The sequence below is a fragment of the Nematostella vectensis genome, chromosome 5, assembly GCF_932526225.1.
Source record: "Nematostella vectensis chromosome 5, jaNemVect1.1, whole genome shotgun sequence".
NCBI classification, from domain to species: domain Eukaryota; kingdom Metazoa; phylum Cnidaria; class Anthozoa; order Actiniaria; family Edwardsiidae; genus Nematostella; species Nematostella vectensis.
The window spans coordinates 17,544,514-17,562,335 of NC_064038.1; the positions used below are offsets into that span (position 1 = coordinate 17,544,514).

The 17,822-nt window shown below is 37.3% G+C and overlaps 1 protein-coding gene across 2 annotated transcripts in view; it reads left to right on the top strand.

The window, feature by feature from the left end:
• Positions 1 to 3,010: 3,010 nt before the first annotated feature.
• Positions 3,011 to 17,822, top strand: part of LOC116611653 (semaphorin-3B) — a 30,224-nt gene continuing 15,412 nt past the window's right edge. Inside the window, exons 1-12 of one of the 2 annotated variants that reach the window (XM_032372068.2) lie at positions 3,011 to 3,365; positions 7,351 to 7,473; positions 7,708 to 7,804; positions 9,891 to 9,948; positions 10,301 to 10,363; positions 10,706 to 10,807; positions 11,081 to 11,177; positions 11,306 to 11,443; positions 16,574 to 16,659; positions 17,214 to 17,246; positions 17,527 to 17,635; positions 17,742 to 17,805. In XM_032372068.2, the coding sequence (XP_032227959.2) occupies positions 7,365 to 7,473; positions 7,708 to 7,804; positions 9,891 to 9,948; positions 10,301 to 10,363; positions 10,706 to 10,807; positions 11,081 to 11,177; positions 11,306 to 11,443; positions 16,574 to 16,659; positions 17,214 to 17,246; positions 17,527 to 17,635; positions 17,742 to 17,805 (956 nt within the window). In that variant the 5' untranslated portion in view covers positions 3,011 to 3,365; positions 7,351 to 7,364. The remainder of the gene's footprint in view (positions 3,366 to 7,350; positions 7,474 to 7,707; positions 7,805 to 9,890; positions 9,949 to 10,300; positions 10,364 to 10,705; positions 10,808 to 11,080; positions 11,178 to 11,305; positions 11,444 to 16,573; positions 16,660 to 17,213; positions 17,247 to 17,526; positions 17,636 to 17,741; positions 17,806 to 17,822) is intronic. The other variant, XM_032372069.2, reaches the window with a different exon arrangement.

Consider the following 17,822-nt stretch of genomic DNA (forward strand, 5'->3'; position numbering starts at 1 on the left):
GACGGGCTGTATAAAACTCAGAATAGAAGGGAGGTATCTGTTTTCAGTCTGTTTTTTGTAAATTCAGCTCCAAAAAGCCAGGAGTCAATGGGTTAAACTATTGTAATAAGGGTCGGACCATTTGACTTTTGAGTCAGCTGGAATTTATCCCCATGCGCAGGATTTTTTTCTCATGATCAATTCTGACAAGTGACAAGCGAGTCCCGTGTCCACCCTGTGGCCATGTGCTGGCGCAGGGTATTAGAAGATGCTTTTCGGTAAACGAAGCATAATGGTTGTGCATTGCATCTTTTAGGGTCAAAAGAAATCTGTAAGTGAAATATATAAGCTCCTTTCATAATGAGAAAATGAAGAGGGAGATATTACTGTATTTCTTTGGTGTTTTTATCCTAGATATTTCTGGGGATTTGTATCAAAGCTGTGGACAAGTGCACGGCTTCCGGTAAAGGAGAAAATAAAAACTAGCTGCACGGCTGGTTTCCCATTTTCTTGATTTTAGCCGAAATAACAGGCAGGCCCGTACCCAGGATTTTTCTCCGAATAAGTTGACTAATTTTTCCGGGGGAGAGGGAGAGGGGAATAAGTTCTCTGATAAAAATATGTCCACCCTTGCACTGCCTTTACAGTGCCTCCACGGGACGTTTATTGTTTTGTCTACAAACAGCACGTCTATTTTGAGAAACGAAAGTGGACCTTCGTCCGTTGTGGAGGGGGGGATTGTTCGCACCCCCTGCACCCCCCTGGGTACGGGCCTGACAAAGATCTTACTTTAAAACCCATCCACAGCCAAACGATGTTTTAAAACTATGCAACGAGCGACCCGCAAATGCTCGGCACAGTATGAACGAGACGTGGAGTTCGACACTGTCGTATTCGCCTTGCCTCGCATAACAGCCGCGCAGGAAGGAAACAACTAGATGCACTGCTTTTGATCTTTTCGCGATTTTAAGCCAAAATGAAAAGTTCTGACTTTAACAACCTCCCACCGTTATTAAGAACCATCAAACGATGGCATCGAGCTTGAAAAAAATTCGCAAAAGGCGACATGCGAATGCTCGGCAAATGAACGAAGCGCGCAATCCGACACAGTCGTTCACCATCAATCGCCAAACCATACAGGTAAGAACTATTTTAAAATATTTTCTGGCGCTAACCTTGGTCTATGGATTACTAAGACTGCTTTTTCCACCAATTTCTGGACGACAGCCATCACTAAAAGCCAAGAAAACACACAAGCCAAAAGAAGCCGTGCAAGAGTTCCAACGCTAGTTGCACGGCTGTCATAAATATCCGGTCCGCTTTGAAAAATTCAATCTAAAACCATAATATTGAACGTCTGAATTGTGAAAAATCATTTCTAATGGATCAGTGAAAAATACAAACAAAACAATAAATTTAAAGGCCCAACAGTCCTATTCGAAAACAACAACAACAAAACAACATGGTGAACAAAACTTTGGGGGAGGGGAGGGGGAGGAATTGAATTGAAAAGGGTATTTCTTACTTCCATTATTTTTATTCTTATTCTTGCGTTTATTGAATAATCTATTCAATTATTTACTTATCCACAATTTTTCAACTTTAATTTACAGATTTATACTCATTATCTTTTATATTCCTAATTTATTATTCAGCAAAGAGCATCAAACTCTTCTTTCGAGCTCGTTTCCTGTAATGGAGAATCATGCATTTCTTGCTACTACTACTATTTCCCGTGAAAGTATTCCAGCGATGCGTCAAAGTGATTATTAATAAAAGCCGCTCCTGTTTGCTTCCGCTTCCGGATCTATTATTGAGCCCGAGTGAGCGTCGCCCATGCCAGATTCCCCAGTGTATGTGGCATTTCCGTTTCATTGTTTTGATAAATTGTCGGTATATTACAACATTGTATTTAAAGAAAGGTTTTCTTGCTATCGATGACATTGACAGTACCGGCTTTCCATTTCGGAGTTTTTTGTCAGACACGTTGTCATTGTCTGTCGATTCCATACGCAGCGGCTCAGCTTTCCACAACATTCGTATAATATTCTGAATTATAGAATATCGATTTGAATTGGGAGGGAGGGAGGGGGCAACCCTAAAATAGAGGAGTATCTGATGTTTTCTGTAGCAGAAATGTACTCAGATTGAATGTCACTTTTTTTAAAGATTTTTTTCTCGCCAACGCGAACACAAAGTTATCAGGCTTCTTAAGCGCAAACGCAAGACAGAAAAGGGTTGCGTTTTTCTTTCGCTTTCAATCGGTCAGAATTACCGATTTCCCCTACTCCTTATAAGAGTAGTGATATTAAAGCAGAAAACATAACTACGAGTTTTATTTTTACTTGATTCTAATATACGTCTGCAATCTTTTGTATATTATTACAAGTAAAAAAAGTTTTTTTCATGCAGGGAAAGATTAAAGCATTGTCCTTGAAACACTACTCTAGGCCAATTAGTTTTCATACAAACATATTTAAGAATTTCTTTAAAAAAGTTGAGATCCAAAATATATCTCTAAAATCCCTTCATACAGCCTAACATGACGCCTGTGGGTGACCTGTGATTTCATCTCTCCTTCCAGATCATCGAGAGATGTAGAGAATGTAGAGAAGTAGTTTCTTCCCAGGGGTTGTCAATACTCACGGGAACTCGTGACGTATTACGCCACATAATCGGTACGTGAAATGTTTGATTTGTGTCGCCCGACGCATGGTTTATCTAGCAACTTTCCACGTTTCCAACACCCATACCACCTCAGATACCAGGAGACGGCAGATAATGTGGGCAGACACTACGTCAATGGAGAGTGCGGTGCGCAATAGCAGTGCGGGGTTCACATAAACGATATGTGGTTTCTCAAATCAACACCAGTTAATACCACTGGTGTCTTAACATCATTTCCAAAGGCGGAGTATCAATTTCCCACGCTTAGGATTAGCAATTACTTTGAACAATTGATTTCGAATACTAAACGTCGAATTTTTACGCTCGAGTAGGCACCGGGCAGGCGTTACTACACAAGGTCACGTGACCAACTGGCTTAAAACCGCGAGTCACAAACCAAAACCACACGGAGCATCAGCTTCGCATCCGTTTACTTGAGACTGAAGTGTCCAAAACAAGCCACAAGAACGATCGACCTCGTCGGACAGTGATCTACCCCACGTGCCTGAAAATTCAAGTCTAAAGTTCTGCTCTGATTTTGAAACGGCCGTACACTCGAAGGATTTAAGCACATGCGCATCGAACGATCGAAAATTTGTAAATCGTGATGGCTGACTGAGTTTGATTGTGATGGTTAACAAATCCTGGGAATAAATCGTGAATGGAGCACTAGCTGAGTAGATCTAGTGCTATATAGAACAACACACAGCCAAGTTGAGGTAGGTTATTTCAAGCAATCTCATTTATTTGTGTTCGATAGTTTATAAATACGCGTCCATTTGAGTTTTATGGCTGTTTGTTTTTACGTCCAATTCGCTCCAGATATCGTTGGCCCTCCTACAGACTTGCTAATTTGCAAGTAAACTTTATGGTACTGTTAACTTCGAAATACATTTTAACAAGAGAAAATACAAATTTACTTTTTTGGAAGACCCCAACATTCATGTATTTCAACATGAACTCGCGAGGTCTTGTAAGACGCTTTTGCATTGAAATGGAGTGTTGTGAGGAAAGATAGCCATCAAAACCCAGATCAACAGACAAAATCCCCGTGCAAATCGCTAGCTTTATTATAACAGAAACAGCATCCAATTAACCTTTCACTATACACTACTGTTTAAATATGTCAAAATACAAGTAAACTGCATTAGCCAGTTCAGTATTTGCAAAAACGTAGTAGTAGGTTGTGTACACAAGAATGCTAGTGTGTGGAAAGCTAAATAAAATAGCTCTATCCCAAACAAAAATCTCCAGAAAATCTAAACGTCGAGTTAGCCTGTCATCAGGTGCGCTGTATATATAGTATGTGTTTCTATAAGGTCTTTCCTTTCGTTTGAGTAACATTCTCTTGCCCTTTCAAGTGTTTTGTGTATTTTATCCAAACTTTACATTGACCTACATTCTTGAATTCCTATTTATCTAGAAATGACATGTGACAGATCTTGTTAAATTCTTGCTAATGTTGTATGTAGGTAATTTTTTACTGTTGCCGTTTATAGGATCTATACAAAATAGGGGTTGATTTTCATTGAGATGTTTTCATTCATTAAAGTAAAAGATTCTTTCAAGGCTTTTGTAAGTACCTAAAGTCATGTTTCCTACTCAAAGGGCATTGCGCTTAGCCACAATCTGAATTACAAATCTTAAAAACAAGCAATGAACATCCTAAATCATTCATAAGTATTCCTGCGCTGTCTCAAATTTCAAGCTTCAGTTATTTTCAGTTAAAATTCATGATTTTCAAGTGCCTCTTTCTCATGATCAGAGCAATTGTCTGTTGTTGAGACTAACAATATGTTATTTTGATGCAGAAACATTGTTTTATACTGTTTGTATTCACGACTTTAGTACTCCTGGTTGGATTTTACCAACAGATAGGTCTCCCTAATTCTGTTTTTGTATTATTATTATTAATATCAATAAGAAATACATGTAAGATAGGTCTATAAAGTCCATTAATTATCCAGAATGATAAAGATTTCTGTAAGTGTTATTTTCATTGTCTGTCACATCAGACATTGCATCTCACCCACTCTAGATGATTATGCCATGTGGCTTATCTTATAGTGCAGATGAAATTGTGATCAAGGAGCAAAACTATCATCTTTATTCTATTTCATGAAATATTAAATAGTTCAAACTGTGAATTTATTTAATGTCTTTTTGAAAGTGCTGTGTTTATAATTTGGGGTTGCATAAATAATATTTTTATCTACTTCCTCCTGCTCTTACTTTCCTATTTGTCTTTTTATTTCTTTCAGTGTCCATCATTTTTTTATTTTTGCTCTTCTTGGGAAATGCCAAAATGATTCATAAGCCATCTGGTATATTGATTTGAAATAGAGCATTTGTTACTTACAGAAGTAGGAATTCTGTTTTGCCAACAGTAGATTTGTAATAATTCTCTGCCTTCTGATAAATGCAGGTTCTTATTTCTTACTGAGTGTAGGGTTATTGGTGTGTAAAAACACATGCGAGATCATGCATTTTTTTAACTCAGTCCATTTTGAGTAAATTTACCCTTGATGCCTTACCAACCATTTCCAATGCTGTGGGGAAAAAGTAAATGTCTAATTGTAAGACAGCTTGATGTTGTCTTGAGCATGCATTTCTGTGGGGAGTCCTAAAAAGTGTGAATTATTTTGGATAAATGTTGAAAATATACAGTTATACATATTTCAAATAAGGTTGCACTTGAAGAATCCATGTAGCGAAAAACCTGCAATGCTCAATGGGTATCAAATAAAGAAGCGAATAGGCATTAAAAAAAAACAGTTTGAGGCTAGAAAAACTGTAGAATTCTTTTTTCATTTTCCTGTGAACATTCGCATGGCTTTCAGATACCAGGATTCACCCATTTATTTGCAACTGCACAAAGAACTGCAGGTTATAATTCAATGATTTCCAAGTGCAGCATTATTTGAAATATAGGTATTATATACACCTATTTAAAAAAAAGTTGCACTTTGGTTATCGCAGATGTGTGTGTCGTAACCCGAGGGGCACCATGGGAGAAATTAACTGTGTAACAAACAGTGCTAAAAATGACCTCTTCGTAGTCCCAAGATCTTAGGTAGCGGGTTATTTGGATGAGATTTTTTCTAGGCTTTTTCTATTGATTAAGTGTGGTTTTACTTGGGGAGGTCAAAGTGGACACTGTGGCGATATTCACAAAATTTGGTAGCAAAGATGCACAATTCGTACGGGAAGACAAGTTGTGAATGTGAAGTTTAAGGAGCATGAAGAGCTACCATATTTACTCATGTATAATACGCACTTATGTATAATACGCACCCCTATTTTTGAGGTCATTTTGAAAAAAAAATAGAAAATTAACTGTATTCAAGAAAAATCCTATATAAAAAATATGTTGAAAAATGATATTCAATACCAGTGAAAAGTCAATAAAAATAAGCACGTGGAAGGCATAGATAAACAGTAAAACATTATTTTTATGTTCAAGTTTTTATTTACATGGTCAAAAGTTACGTAATGGTGTTACAGCATAATTTGTTTATTTTCCAAGTTGACAAAAATTTTTTTTACAATTTCCCATTTATTTACAGATCTTCAAAACTAAGGAATGTTACCGCTGTCCATACCTTTATAAAGGTATTCGGAGAATCCTTCAAACTCGGGTTCAGAATCAGAGGCAAAAAGTTCTCTCACAAATGAATGATTGTCCGATTCGTCATCGCTATCTGTGTCCTGGCTGTTTGAGATCCCACACTTGAGGATTGATCTCTTGATCATAACCTCCGGAATGCTTTTCCACGGCGTAGCTTCTTAGAAAATCCGACATTGACTTGAGCTAAGATAGCTGATATTATCTACAAAAGCACAGGCTCTTAATTTGCTCTATCCTCAATCCATTACTACTTAAAGTTTATGTGATATCTGTAATTGTAGTCATTTGGAGTTTACTTGCAAAATATTTTAATTAATTCTATCAAATTTTATATTAGTCAGATAGCTCTACAAATACAAGAACTGAGGGCTGATTTCTGGGCGAACATCCTTATGTTTGACCCAGATATGCTGGTGTTTTGGACGAGTCTGGTTTTGTAAAGTTTCTACTTACACTAAAATGGCTTCTCTCATCGACACTAAAATAATCATTTTTTTCGTTATCACTCAAAAAGGCCAATGTACAGTCAGTCGTTCTTTTGTTTAAAACCGTGATTTCTGATTATTTTAGGACAAAACGAATCACAAGAAATTACGGTTTCACCGGTCTTCAATTTTTGAAAGTAGAAATTGTTTCCACTCACTACCATTTGTGAACTTTTTCACATCCTCAAATGTTGGAGGCAAATGTTGACGGCTGATCTCCCCCCCTGTCTGAAAGTAGATTCCATTATACACTGTGGGTTACGACACACACATCCAGGATAAAAAAAGTGCAACCTTTTTTGAAATAGGTGTATATGTAACTATTCCTATCTACTGTGCAGTAATATCAATCAACTGATAAAACTATCTCTCTTGTCTCTCCCATAGCCCTGCCATCAAATATAGGTATTATATATATGTCACTATTCCTATCTACTGTGCAGTAATATCAATCAACTGATAAAACTATCTCTCTTGTCTCTCCCATAGCCCTGCCATCAAATATAGGTATTATATATATGTCACTATTCCTATCTACTGTGCAGTAATATCAATCAACTGATAAAACTATCTCTCTTGTCTCTCCCATAGCACGGCCATCAAATATGAATGCCAGCACAGCAGCATGGAAGTGGCTGCAAATATCATCATTTCTCTTTTGTATTGGAACTTCTATCTCATCCAGTACTAGAACACTTTATCAAAGCTGTTTAGGTAAGGTTTTTGGTTTATTGTGTGCGTTCATTTGCCTTGTTATGATACATGGCCTCTATTTATCCAGATACAGTCACCTCACAGTTACAATTCTTTTTAACACCTTACAAGGTGTCATAATCATTGAACCATGATTGTCATTTGTTATTTACACCTTACAAGGTGTCATAATCATTGAACCATGATTGTCATTTGTTATTTACACCTTAACTCTGCTTGGCCTTTCTCTTTCAGATTGTATAACTTTCCCTCAAAGTACAGAGTATAGTATTATAGATGCAAAACAGATATTTATTGATGATGAACAGAACAAAATAATTGTAGCTACTAGGTAGGTTATGAATACACTCATACAGCTATCTACTGTAAAATACACTCATACAGCTATCTACTGTAAAATACACTCATACAGCTATCTACTGTAAAATACACTCATACAGCTATCTACTGTAAAATACACTCATACAGCTATCTACTGTAAAATACACTCATACAGCTATCTACTGTAAAATACACTCATACAGCTATCTACTGTAAAATACACTCATATACAGCTATCTACTGTAAAATACACTCATACAGCTATCTACTGTAAAATACACTCATACAGCTATCTACTGTAAAATACACTCATACAGCTATCTACTGTAAAATACACTCATACAGCTATCTACTGTAAAATACACTCATACAGCTATCTACTGTAAAATACACTCATACAGCTATCTACTGTAAAATACACTCATACAGCTATCTACTGTAAAATACACTCATACAGCTATCTACTGTAAAATACACTCATACAGCTATCTACTGTAAAATACACTCATACAGCTATCTACTGTAAAATACACTCATATACAGCTATCTACTGTAAAATACACTCATACAGCTATCTACTGTAAAATACACTCATACAGCTATCTACTGTAAAATACACTCATACAGCTATCTACTGTAAAATACACTCATACAGCTATCTACTGTAAAATACACTCATACAGCTATCTACTGTAAAATACACTCATACAGCTATCTACTGTAAAATACACTCATACAGCTATCTACTGTAAAATACACTCATACAGCTATCTACTGTAAAATACACTCATACAGCTATCTACTGTAAAATACACTCATACAGCTATCTACTGTAAAATACACTCATACAGCTATCTACTGTAAAATACACTCATACAGCTATCTACTGTAAAATACACTCATACAGCTATCTACTGTAAAATACACTCATACAGCTATCTACTGTAAAATACACTCATACAGCTATCTACTGTAAAATACACTCATACAGCTATCTACTGTAAAATACACTCATACAGCTATCTACTGTAAAATACACTCATACAGCTATCTACTGTAAAATACACTCATACAGCTATCTACTGTAAGCACAATCTAGTTTTTGATGTTGCATATGACTTATTTTAAAACTTTCCTTTTAAATGTAAATAATGGTATATTTTGAAAAAAAAATGAGGAAAGTAAATTGATCACACGCAGATACCAGTAGTTCTCACTGTGATTTAGTCCTGATTTGGATTTTGAATCCTGAGTTTGTCTTTACCTCCTGTCTCTGCAACCAACCAAGAAATATCTGATGATTTGGGTTTACATATTTTAGCATGTTTTATGTCCATTTTTTAAAATTAACATGTGTTTGTTTTGTTTGATGTACTGTTTGTTTTGTTTGATGTATTATGTGTTTGTTTTGTTTGATGTACTATGTGTTTGTTTTGTTTGATGTACTATATGTTTTGTTTGATGTACTATGTGTTTGTTTTGTTTGATGTACTATGTGTTTGTTTTGTTTGATGTACTACGTGTTTGTTTTGTTTGATGTACTACTTCTTTGTTTTGTTTGTTGTACTATGTGTTTGTTTTGTTTGTTGTACTATGTGTTTGTTTTGTTTGATGTACTACTTCTTTGTTTGTTTGATGTACTATGTGTTTGTTTTGTTTGATGTACTACTTCTTTGTTTTGTTTGTTGTACTATGTGTTTGTTTTGTTTGATGTACTATGTGTTTGTTTTGTTTGATGTACTACTTCTTTGTTTTGTTTGTTGTACTATGTGTTTGTTTTGTTTGATGTACTATGTGTTTGTTTTGTTTGATGTACTACTTCTTTGTTTTGTTTGTTGTACTATGTGTTTGTTTTGTTTGATGTACTATGTGTTTGTTTTGTTTGATGTACTACTTCTTTGTTTTGTTTGTTGTACTACTTCTTTGTTTTGTTTGTACTACATGTTTGTTTTGTTTGATGTACTATGTGTTTGTTTTGTTTGATGTTCTATGAAGTTTCCAAATTCTTAGAAGCCTGTATGGTTAGCATATGACTGCCAATTTTTTTATTTTGTTCAGTAATTATATTATCATTATTACTGTTTTTTTTTTTGCAGAGGGACTGTGTTAAGACTCACTGCTACATCCCTAAGATTATCATCACCATCTGAAGATGTATGTTAACCTTTTATCTTGATCCCTTTTGGCAATGATGAGCTGAACATAGCAGAAGAGATTATTCAATTAACGGCTTATTGAACAAAAGAAGGAATTCACCCCTTGGCTTGTCAAGGTTGTGGCTTAGTATTATGAACTATGATGAATATTTATAAAATAAGTATACAGTAGGACAATATAGATAATAATATGTATGATAGTATAGTACACATATAGCGATATCATTTAGCCATGAAGCTGTTTTCAGTTTTACGAAAACTTTTAATGCATTTTTAGGTTCTGCCAAGAAAGTGTCTATTTTCTGTATTTTTAAAAATTTCCTATTCAATTTTTTAATGGTTTGTCATAGATTGTGGATCTTAAACCTAAAGACAGTGCAATACAGCGGTGTATGCAGATGGGGAAGTCACAGGTAAAAATAGTCATATAGTAAATATACAGTAGTTATTGTAGCCATGGTAAACGTGGTTTAAAGTTCAATAAATTATATAATTAAAGAGTTCTAGCCTGATCCTAACTGAGTCTACCCATCAACTCCTTCTATCGCATTCAAGTGTTTTACTTATTTTTTTATTGGTGTAAATGGTGTTCATTGTCAATCTGTTTGTTAATTAATTACTCTATTTTAAATTTATCCATTTGTCTGGCTCATTTAATATTTCCCTCTTTCTTATTCCTGAATTACGTACTTGTTTATTACTAATTTGTCCATGTTTTCATCAATTAAATATGAGTCTTCATTTTCAACCCTTAGGCTGTTTGCCATAACTTTTTCAAACTGCTTTTACTGGATACAAATCAGAGACTCTTTGCATGTGGGACAAATGCTGCAAACCCTACCTGTTGGAGATTCAATGTAAGCTGTAGATAGATAGAGTATGCAATTAATTGACAAAAAGTTTCCCTAGACCAATACTGTATAGATTACAAAAGCTGCATATATTCCAAAATTTCATGTCAAATTGTGATTTAAATATATCAGGTTGCCATATATCAAGTTGCCATAGGTCACATTGTCATTTTAAAAATATTGACTATTTTTCATATTGAAAATTTAAACGGACAAGTGACTTAGTTTGGCTTTTTAATCTCGGGATGTATCCTTCTATGAAAAATATTTTTCTTGCAGAGGACAGCGTCTTTATCACCACTTCCTCCCACTGGCATTGAAGGGGAGACAAGAAGCCCAGAGCTCCCAGACCAGGATGTGACTGGTGTATTTGTCTGTAAGTTAAGCTCCCAATATGCGATTGCAGTGATGTTTGTATTTAACCTTTGTGAATTCGATTTTGTGGCTTTTAGATTATAGCATTTTTTAAATACTCATACAACCAACATTTATTTTCTCTTCCAGCTCAACCAGACAATGGGGAATACTTGTTCACTGGGATAAGTATCAGGTCTGGAACGAGGTCCACCATCTACAGAACCACAGCCCAGGACTCTATTAATAATTATTTGGCAACAGAAGGAACTGAAGCCTTCCTTAAAGGTATAAACTTTGTTTTGCAATGCTTGTCCACCACAACATATATATTCTTCTGTCAAAGTTAAAGGGAGCAGCATCACAAAAGACATCTTACGACATAGTTCATGGCCCAGTGGGTATAGTACAGTACAGCCTGGAAGAAACTTAACATTTTGTGTGTGTTTTCTGCGCGAATTTTGCATGTTTTTTGCGTGTAGTTTGAGTGTAATTAGATTCATACTCTCCAACTACACGCACCTACAGGGGACTACACGCACCAAGCTACACATACCTGTTAGCCTCATTAACTTATTTGGAATCCCTTGAGAGCATTCGTGGCTACAACTCAATGCCATGCATTTGTATGTGAAAAGAAAACTTGGGCGTTTGGCGTTTGATGTGATAGAATTTCACTATTCAAAAGCCTGATACAACTTTAGCTCCTTTACTTTATAATATCGGCAATAAAAACTGATCTCTTTAAACTTCATGCCTAATTTGGCTTAATACAAGTAGTTTTACCAAGCGAAAGTAGAAAGTTTTTTTTGTATTAATAAGAAGGAGTAAAAGCGAAGGTTATGTGTTGAACTGGTGCTTTCTTGCTCAATCAACGAAAAAAGTTACCAAAGCCATGTGAAACTAATATATTTAGCCGCGCTCCGTGCTACTAAAATCGCTACGAAATGTTTAGTATGTTAGTCTAATTCACGAGAAATGCTCATTATAAGATCACGGCAATCAGACAGTGTGTTAGTTTTACCAACAACAAAAGAACGTGCAAATTCACACCGGCTAGTCACTGTATACAAAGTCTCGCCAGCTAGTCAGACACTATATGTAGTTGTTTGTCACTAGCATGACATGATGTTGTGTTTAGGAAGTGTAGTAAATTTCGCTTGTTAAAACGCTAGGGTAAAACATTGACGACGACAACGGCATGTTAATGTTGACGGCAACTTAACTATGATTGTTTTCCCTTGCTATTAAACTTGCGCATCAAACAGACCCCTCATAAACGAATACTCTATATCCCAGCTTTAATTCGCTATAAAGAACGTCGCAATCGGTAAAATATTCTATTTAGTTTGGGTTGTACGCAAGATCGAGAAAGCGAGGTGACAATTGATCTTCGCTTGCCTTTGCAAAACAAAGACATTGTTATGTCAGCGGCAACTAAACTATGACTGTTTTCTCTTGCTATTAAACTCGCGCATCAAACAGACCCCTCATAAACGAATCCTCTATATCCCAGCTTTAATTTGCTTTAAAGAACGTCTCAATCAGTAAATTAGTCGATTTAGTTAGGGCCGTACGCAAGATTGAGAAAGCGAGGTGACAATTGATCTTCGCTTGCCTTTGCAAAACAAAGACAGTGTAATGTCGGCGGCAACTACCGCATTATTTTAATGCATACATGCCCGTACGCTTCAACTAAAACGTCCTCGTTTCAAGTGGCTTTCGTATGAAAGTATTTTCGGCATTATCAATATTTCTCCCTTCATTAAAAATTCGAGCGAACAATAGCCAACATTCCTGCACAACAAAGGAAAACTACACACACCGTTCGTGTAGTACACTCAGCGTTTTACACGCAAAATCCGCGCATACACTACACTAAAAAAAAACGTGCCCGACGCTGTTAAGTTTCTTCCAGGCTGTACTGTACATCATAATGCATGGCCTAGTGGGTATAGTACAACACAATGCATGGCCTAGTGGGTATAGTACAACACAATGCAAGGCCTAGTGGGTATAGTACAACACAATGCATGGCCTAGTGGGTATAGTATAACACAATGCATGGCCTAGTGGGTATAGTACAACACAATGCATGGCCTAGTGGGTATAGTACAACACAATGCATGGCCTAGTGGGTATAGTATAACACAATGCATGGCCTAGTGGGTATAGTACAACACAATGCATGGCCTAGTGGGTATAGTACAACACAATGCATGGCCTAGTGGGTATAGTACATCATAATGCATGGCCTAGTGGGTATAGTACAGCACAATGCATGGCCTAGTGGGTATAGTACAACACAATGCATGGCCTAGTGGGTATAGTACATCATAATGCATGGCCTAGTGGGTATAGTACAACACAATGCATGGCCTAGTGGGTATAGTACATCATAATGCATGGCCTAGTGGGTATAGTACAACACAATGCATGGCCTAGTGGGTATAGTACATCATAATGCATGGCCTAGTGGGTATAGTACATCATAATGCATGGCCTAGTGGGTATAGTACATCATAATGCATGGCCTAGTGGGTATAGTACAGCACAATGCATGGCCTAGTGGGTATAGTACAACACAATGCATGGCCTAGTGGGTATAGTACATCATAATGCATGGCCTAGTGGGTATAGTACATCATAATGCATGGCCTAGTGGGTATAGTACATCATAATGCATGGCCTAGTGGGTATAGTACAACACAATGCATGGCCTAGTGGGTATAGTACAACACAATGCAAGGCCTAGTGGGTATAGTACAACACAATGCATGGCCTAGTGGGTATAGTACATCATAATGCATGGCCTAGTGGGTATAGTACATCATAATGCATGGCCTAGTGGGTATAGTACAACACAATGCATGGCCTAGTGGGTATAGTACATCATAATGCATGGCCTAGTGGGTATAGTACAACACAATGCATGGCCTAGTGGGTATAGTACATCATAATGCATGGCCTAGTGGGTATAGTACATCATAATGCATGGCCTAGTGGGTATAGTACATCATAATGCATGGCCTAGTGGGTATAGTACAGCACAATGCATGGCCTAGTGGGTATAGTACAACACAATGCATGGCCTAGTGGGTATAGTACAACACAATGCATGGCCTAGTGGGTATAGTACAACACAATGCATGGCCTAGTGGGTATAGTACAGCACAATGCATGGCCTAGTGGGTATAGTACAACACAATGCATGGCCTAGTGGGTATAGTACATCATAATGCATGGCCTAGTGGGTATAGTACAACACAATGCATGGCCTAGTGGGTATAGTACATCATAATGCATGGCCTAGTGGGTATAGTACAACACAATGCATGGCCTAGTGGGTATAGTACATCATAATGCATGGCCTAGTGGGTATAGTACATCATAATGCATGGCCTAGTGGGTATAGTACATCATAATGCATGGCCTAGTGGGTATAGTACAGCACAATGCATGGCCTAGTGGGTATAGTACAACACAATGCATGGCCTAGTGGGTATAGTACAACACAATGCATGGCCTAGTGGGTATAGTACAACACAATGCATGGCCTAGTGGGTATAGTACAACACAATGTATGTCCTAGTGGGTATAGTACAACACAATGCATGGCCTAGTGGGTATAGTACATCATAATGCATGGCCTAGTGGGTATAGTACAACACAATGCATGGCCTAGTGGGTATAGTACAACACAATGCATTGCCAAGTGTGTATAGTACAACACAATGCATGGCCTAGTGGGTATAGTATAACACAATGCATGGCCTAGTGGGTATAGTACAGCACAATGCATGGCCTAGTGGGTATAGTACATCACAATGCATGGCCTAGTGGGTATAGTACAGCACAATGCATGGCCTAGTGGGTATAGTACAACACAATGCATGGCCTAGTGGGTATAGTACAACAATGCATGGCCTAGTGGGTATAGTACAACACAATGTATGGCCTAGTGGGTATAGTACAACACAATGCATGGCCTAGTGGGTATAGTACAACACAATGCATGGCCTAGTGGGTATAGTACAACACAATGCATGGCCTAGTGGGTATAGTACAACAATGCATGGCCTAGTGGGTATAGTACAATACAATGCAATGCCTAGTGGATATAGTACAACAAAATGCATGGCCTAGTGGGTATAGTACAACACAATGCATGGCCTAGTGGATATAGTACAACACAATGCATGGCCTAGTGGGTATAGTACAACACAATGCATGGCCTAGTGGGTATAGTACAACAATGCATGGCCTAGTGGGTATAGTACAATACAATGCAATGCCTAGTGGATATAGTACAACAAAATGCATGGCCTAGTGGGTATAGTACAACACAATGCATGGCCTAGTGGATATAGTACAACACAATGCATGGCCTAGTGGGTATAGTACAACACAATGCATGGCCTAGTGGGTATAGTACAACACAATGCATGGCCTAGTGGGTATAGTACAACACAATGCATGGCCTAGTGGGTATAGTACAACACAATGCATGGCCTAGTGGGTATAGTACAACAATGCATGGCCTAGTGGGTATAGTACAACACAATGCATGGCCTAGTGGGTATAGTACAACACAATGCATGGCCTAGTGGGTATAGTACAACACAATGCATGGCCTAGTGGGTATAGTACAACACAATGCATGGCCTAGTGGGTATAGTACAACACAATGCATGGCCTAGTGGGTATAGTACATCATAATGCATGGCCTAGTGGGTATAGTACAACACAATGCATGGCCTAGTGGGTATAGTACATCATAATGCATGGCCTAGTGGATATAGTACAACACAATGCATGGCCTAGTGGGTATAGTACATCATAATGCATGGCCTAGTGGGTATAGTACAACACAATGCATGGCCTAGTGGGTATAGTACAACACAATGCATGGCCTAGTGGGTATAGTACAGCACAATGAATGGCCTAGTGGGTATAGTACAACACAATGCATGGCCTAGTGGGTATAGTACAACATAATGCATGGCCTAGTGGGTATAGTACATCATAATGCATGGCCTAGTGGGTATAGTACAACACAATGCATGGCCTAGTGGGTATAGTACAACATAATGCATGGCCTAGTGGGTATAGTACATCATAATGTATGGCCTAGTGGGTATAGTACATCATAATGCATGGCCTAGTGGGTATAGTACAACACAATGCATGGCCTAGTGGGTATAGTACAGCACAATGCATGGCCTAGTGGGTATAGTACAACACAATGCATGGCCTAGTGGGTATAGTACAACACAATGCATGGCCTAGTGGGTATAGTACAACACAATGCATGGCCTAGTGGGTATAGACAGCTTGGTAAAATTGATGTTACTTATGAGAGATTTGAAGTTAACTTGAAATATAGTTTACTGTCAAGAACATTGTTGACATTTTCAGACGCTCACTTTGTGTCATCATACCACATCCCGGATGAATTCATCTACTTCTTCTTCAGGGAGACTGCCATTGAAGAAAAGCCAAAGGTTGAAATTAATATTAAAAACACTAATCAATATTAAAAACACTAATGAATATTAAAAACATTCATCAATATTCAATAGGAACCTTATTGTTCAATAAGATACCCTTCTTTGGACATGTGAGATGGGATTGAAATTGTCTCCAGGGAAATATTTGAGTATATTGAAAAAGCTATCATGGCGTCATGAAGCTTTACTGTTTATAATGTTGCATGTTCATTAGCATATAATTTGATACTCTATCTTACCTCTTGCTCGGAATTTCTCCACCAAACATTTATAGAATCCCCCCTCCATATTTACAATGTTTTATCCAATCCCTGAACTTTTGAGAAATCAGTCTTGAAAAAAGTTATGTTCTTGTGAAAGTCTTGTTGACACAACCTACCCGCCATTTACAACTTTTCTTGGAGTTTCTAGTAGCCTTATGAACACTTTCCTGCAACGTTTTCTTTTCTTCCTCCAAGGTTCTAGGGGCCCTGAACTTTTGTTTGGAAAGGACATGTAGTGTTCCCTAAAAGTTTGTTTATCTGTTACTCTGTTCTTTACATCTTTAGGCTGTTTATTCAAGAGTGGGAAGAGTCTGCTCTGTAAGTATTATCACAGTAAACTGAATCATTACAATAAAAATGAATAACATCTCTATGTGTGTGACTACATGGTTTGTAATATCTGTAAGTATTATCACAGTAAACTGAATCGTCACAATAAAAATGAATAACATCTCTATGTTTGTGACTACATGGTTTGTGATCTCTGTAAGTATTATCTCAGTAAACTGAATCATCACAATAAAAATGAATAACATCTCTATGTTTGTGACTACATGGTTTATGATTAGTATCTGAGATTACATTTTTGCTCTCTAAGTATGACTCAGGAGGCTTGTTTGTGCTGAGCAAGAAGTTCACATCATTCACAAAATCAAGAATTGAGTGTGCATCTCCTGGGGATGTACAGTTTAACTTTGACCTGATTCGTAAGTCTTTAACGCAGATTCTCAAGTTGCTTGATTATTCACTGGGATCTTGTTGTGGTATTTAGAACCCACTATTCTATTATCATTTTCCTATATATTTTTTCAGAATCAACTTTCAAGTATGGGGATGGCCCTGAAGCTATTATTTTTGGTGTGTTCACAACACCCAAGTAAGTGCTTGCTTTTC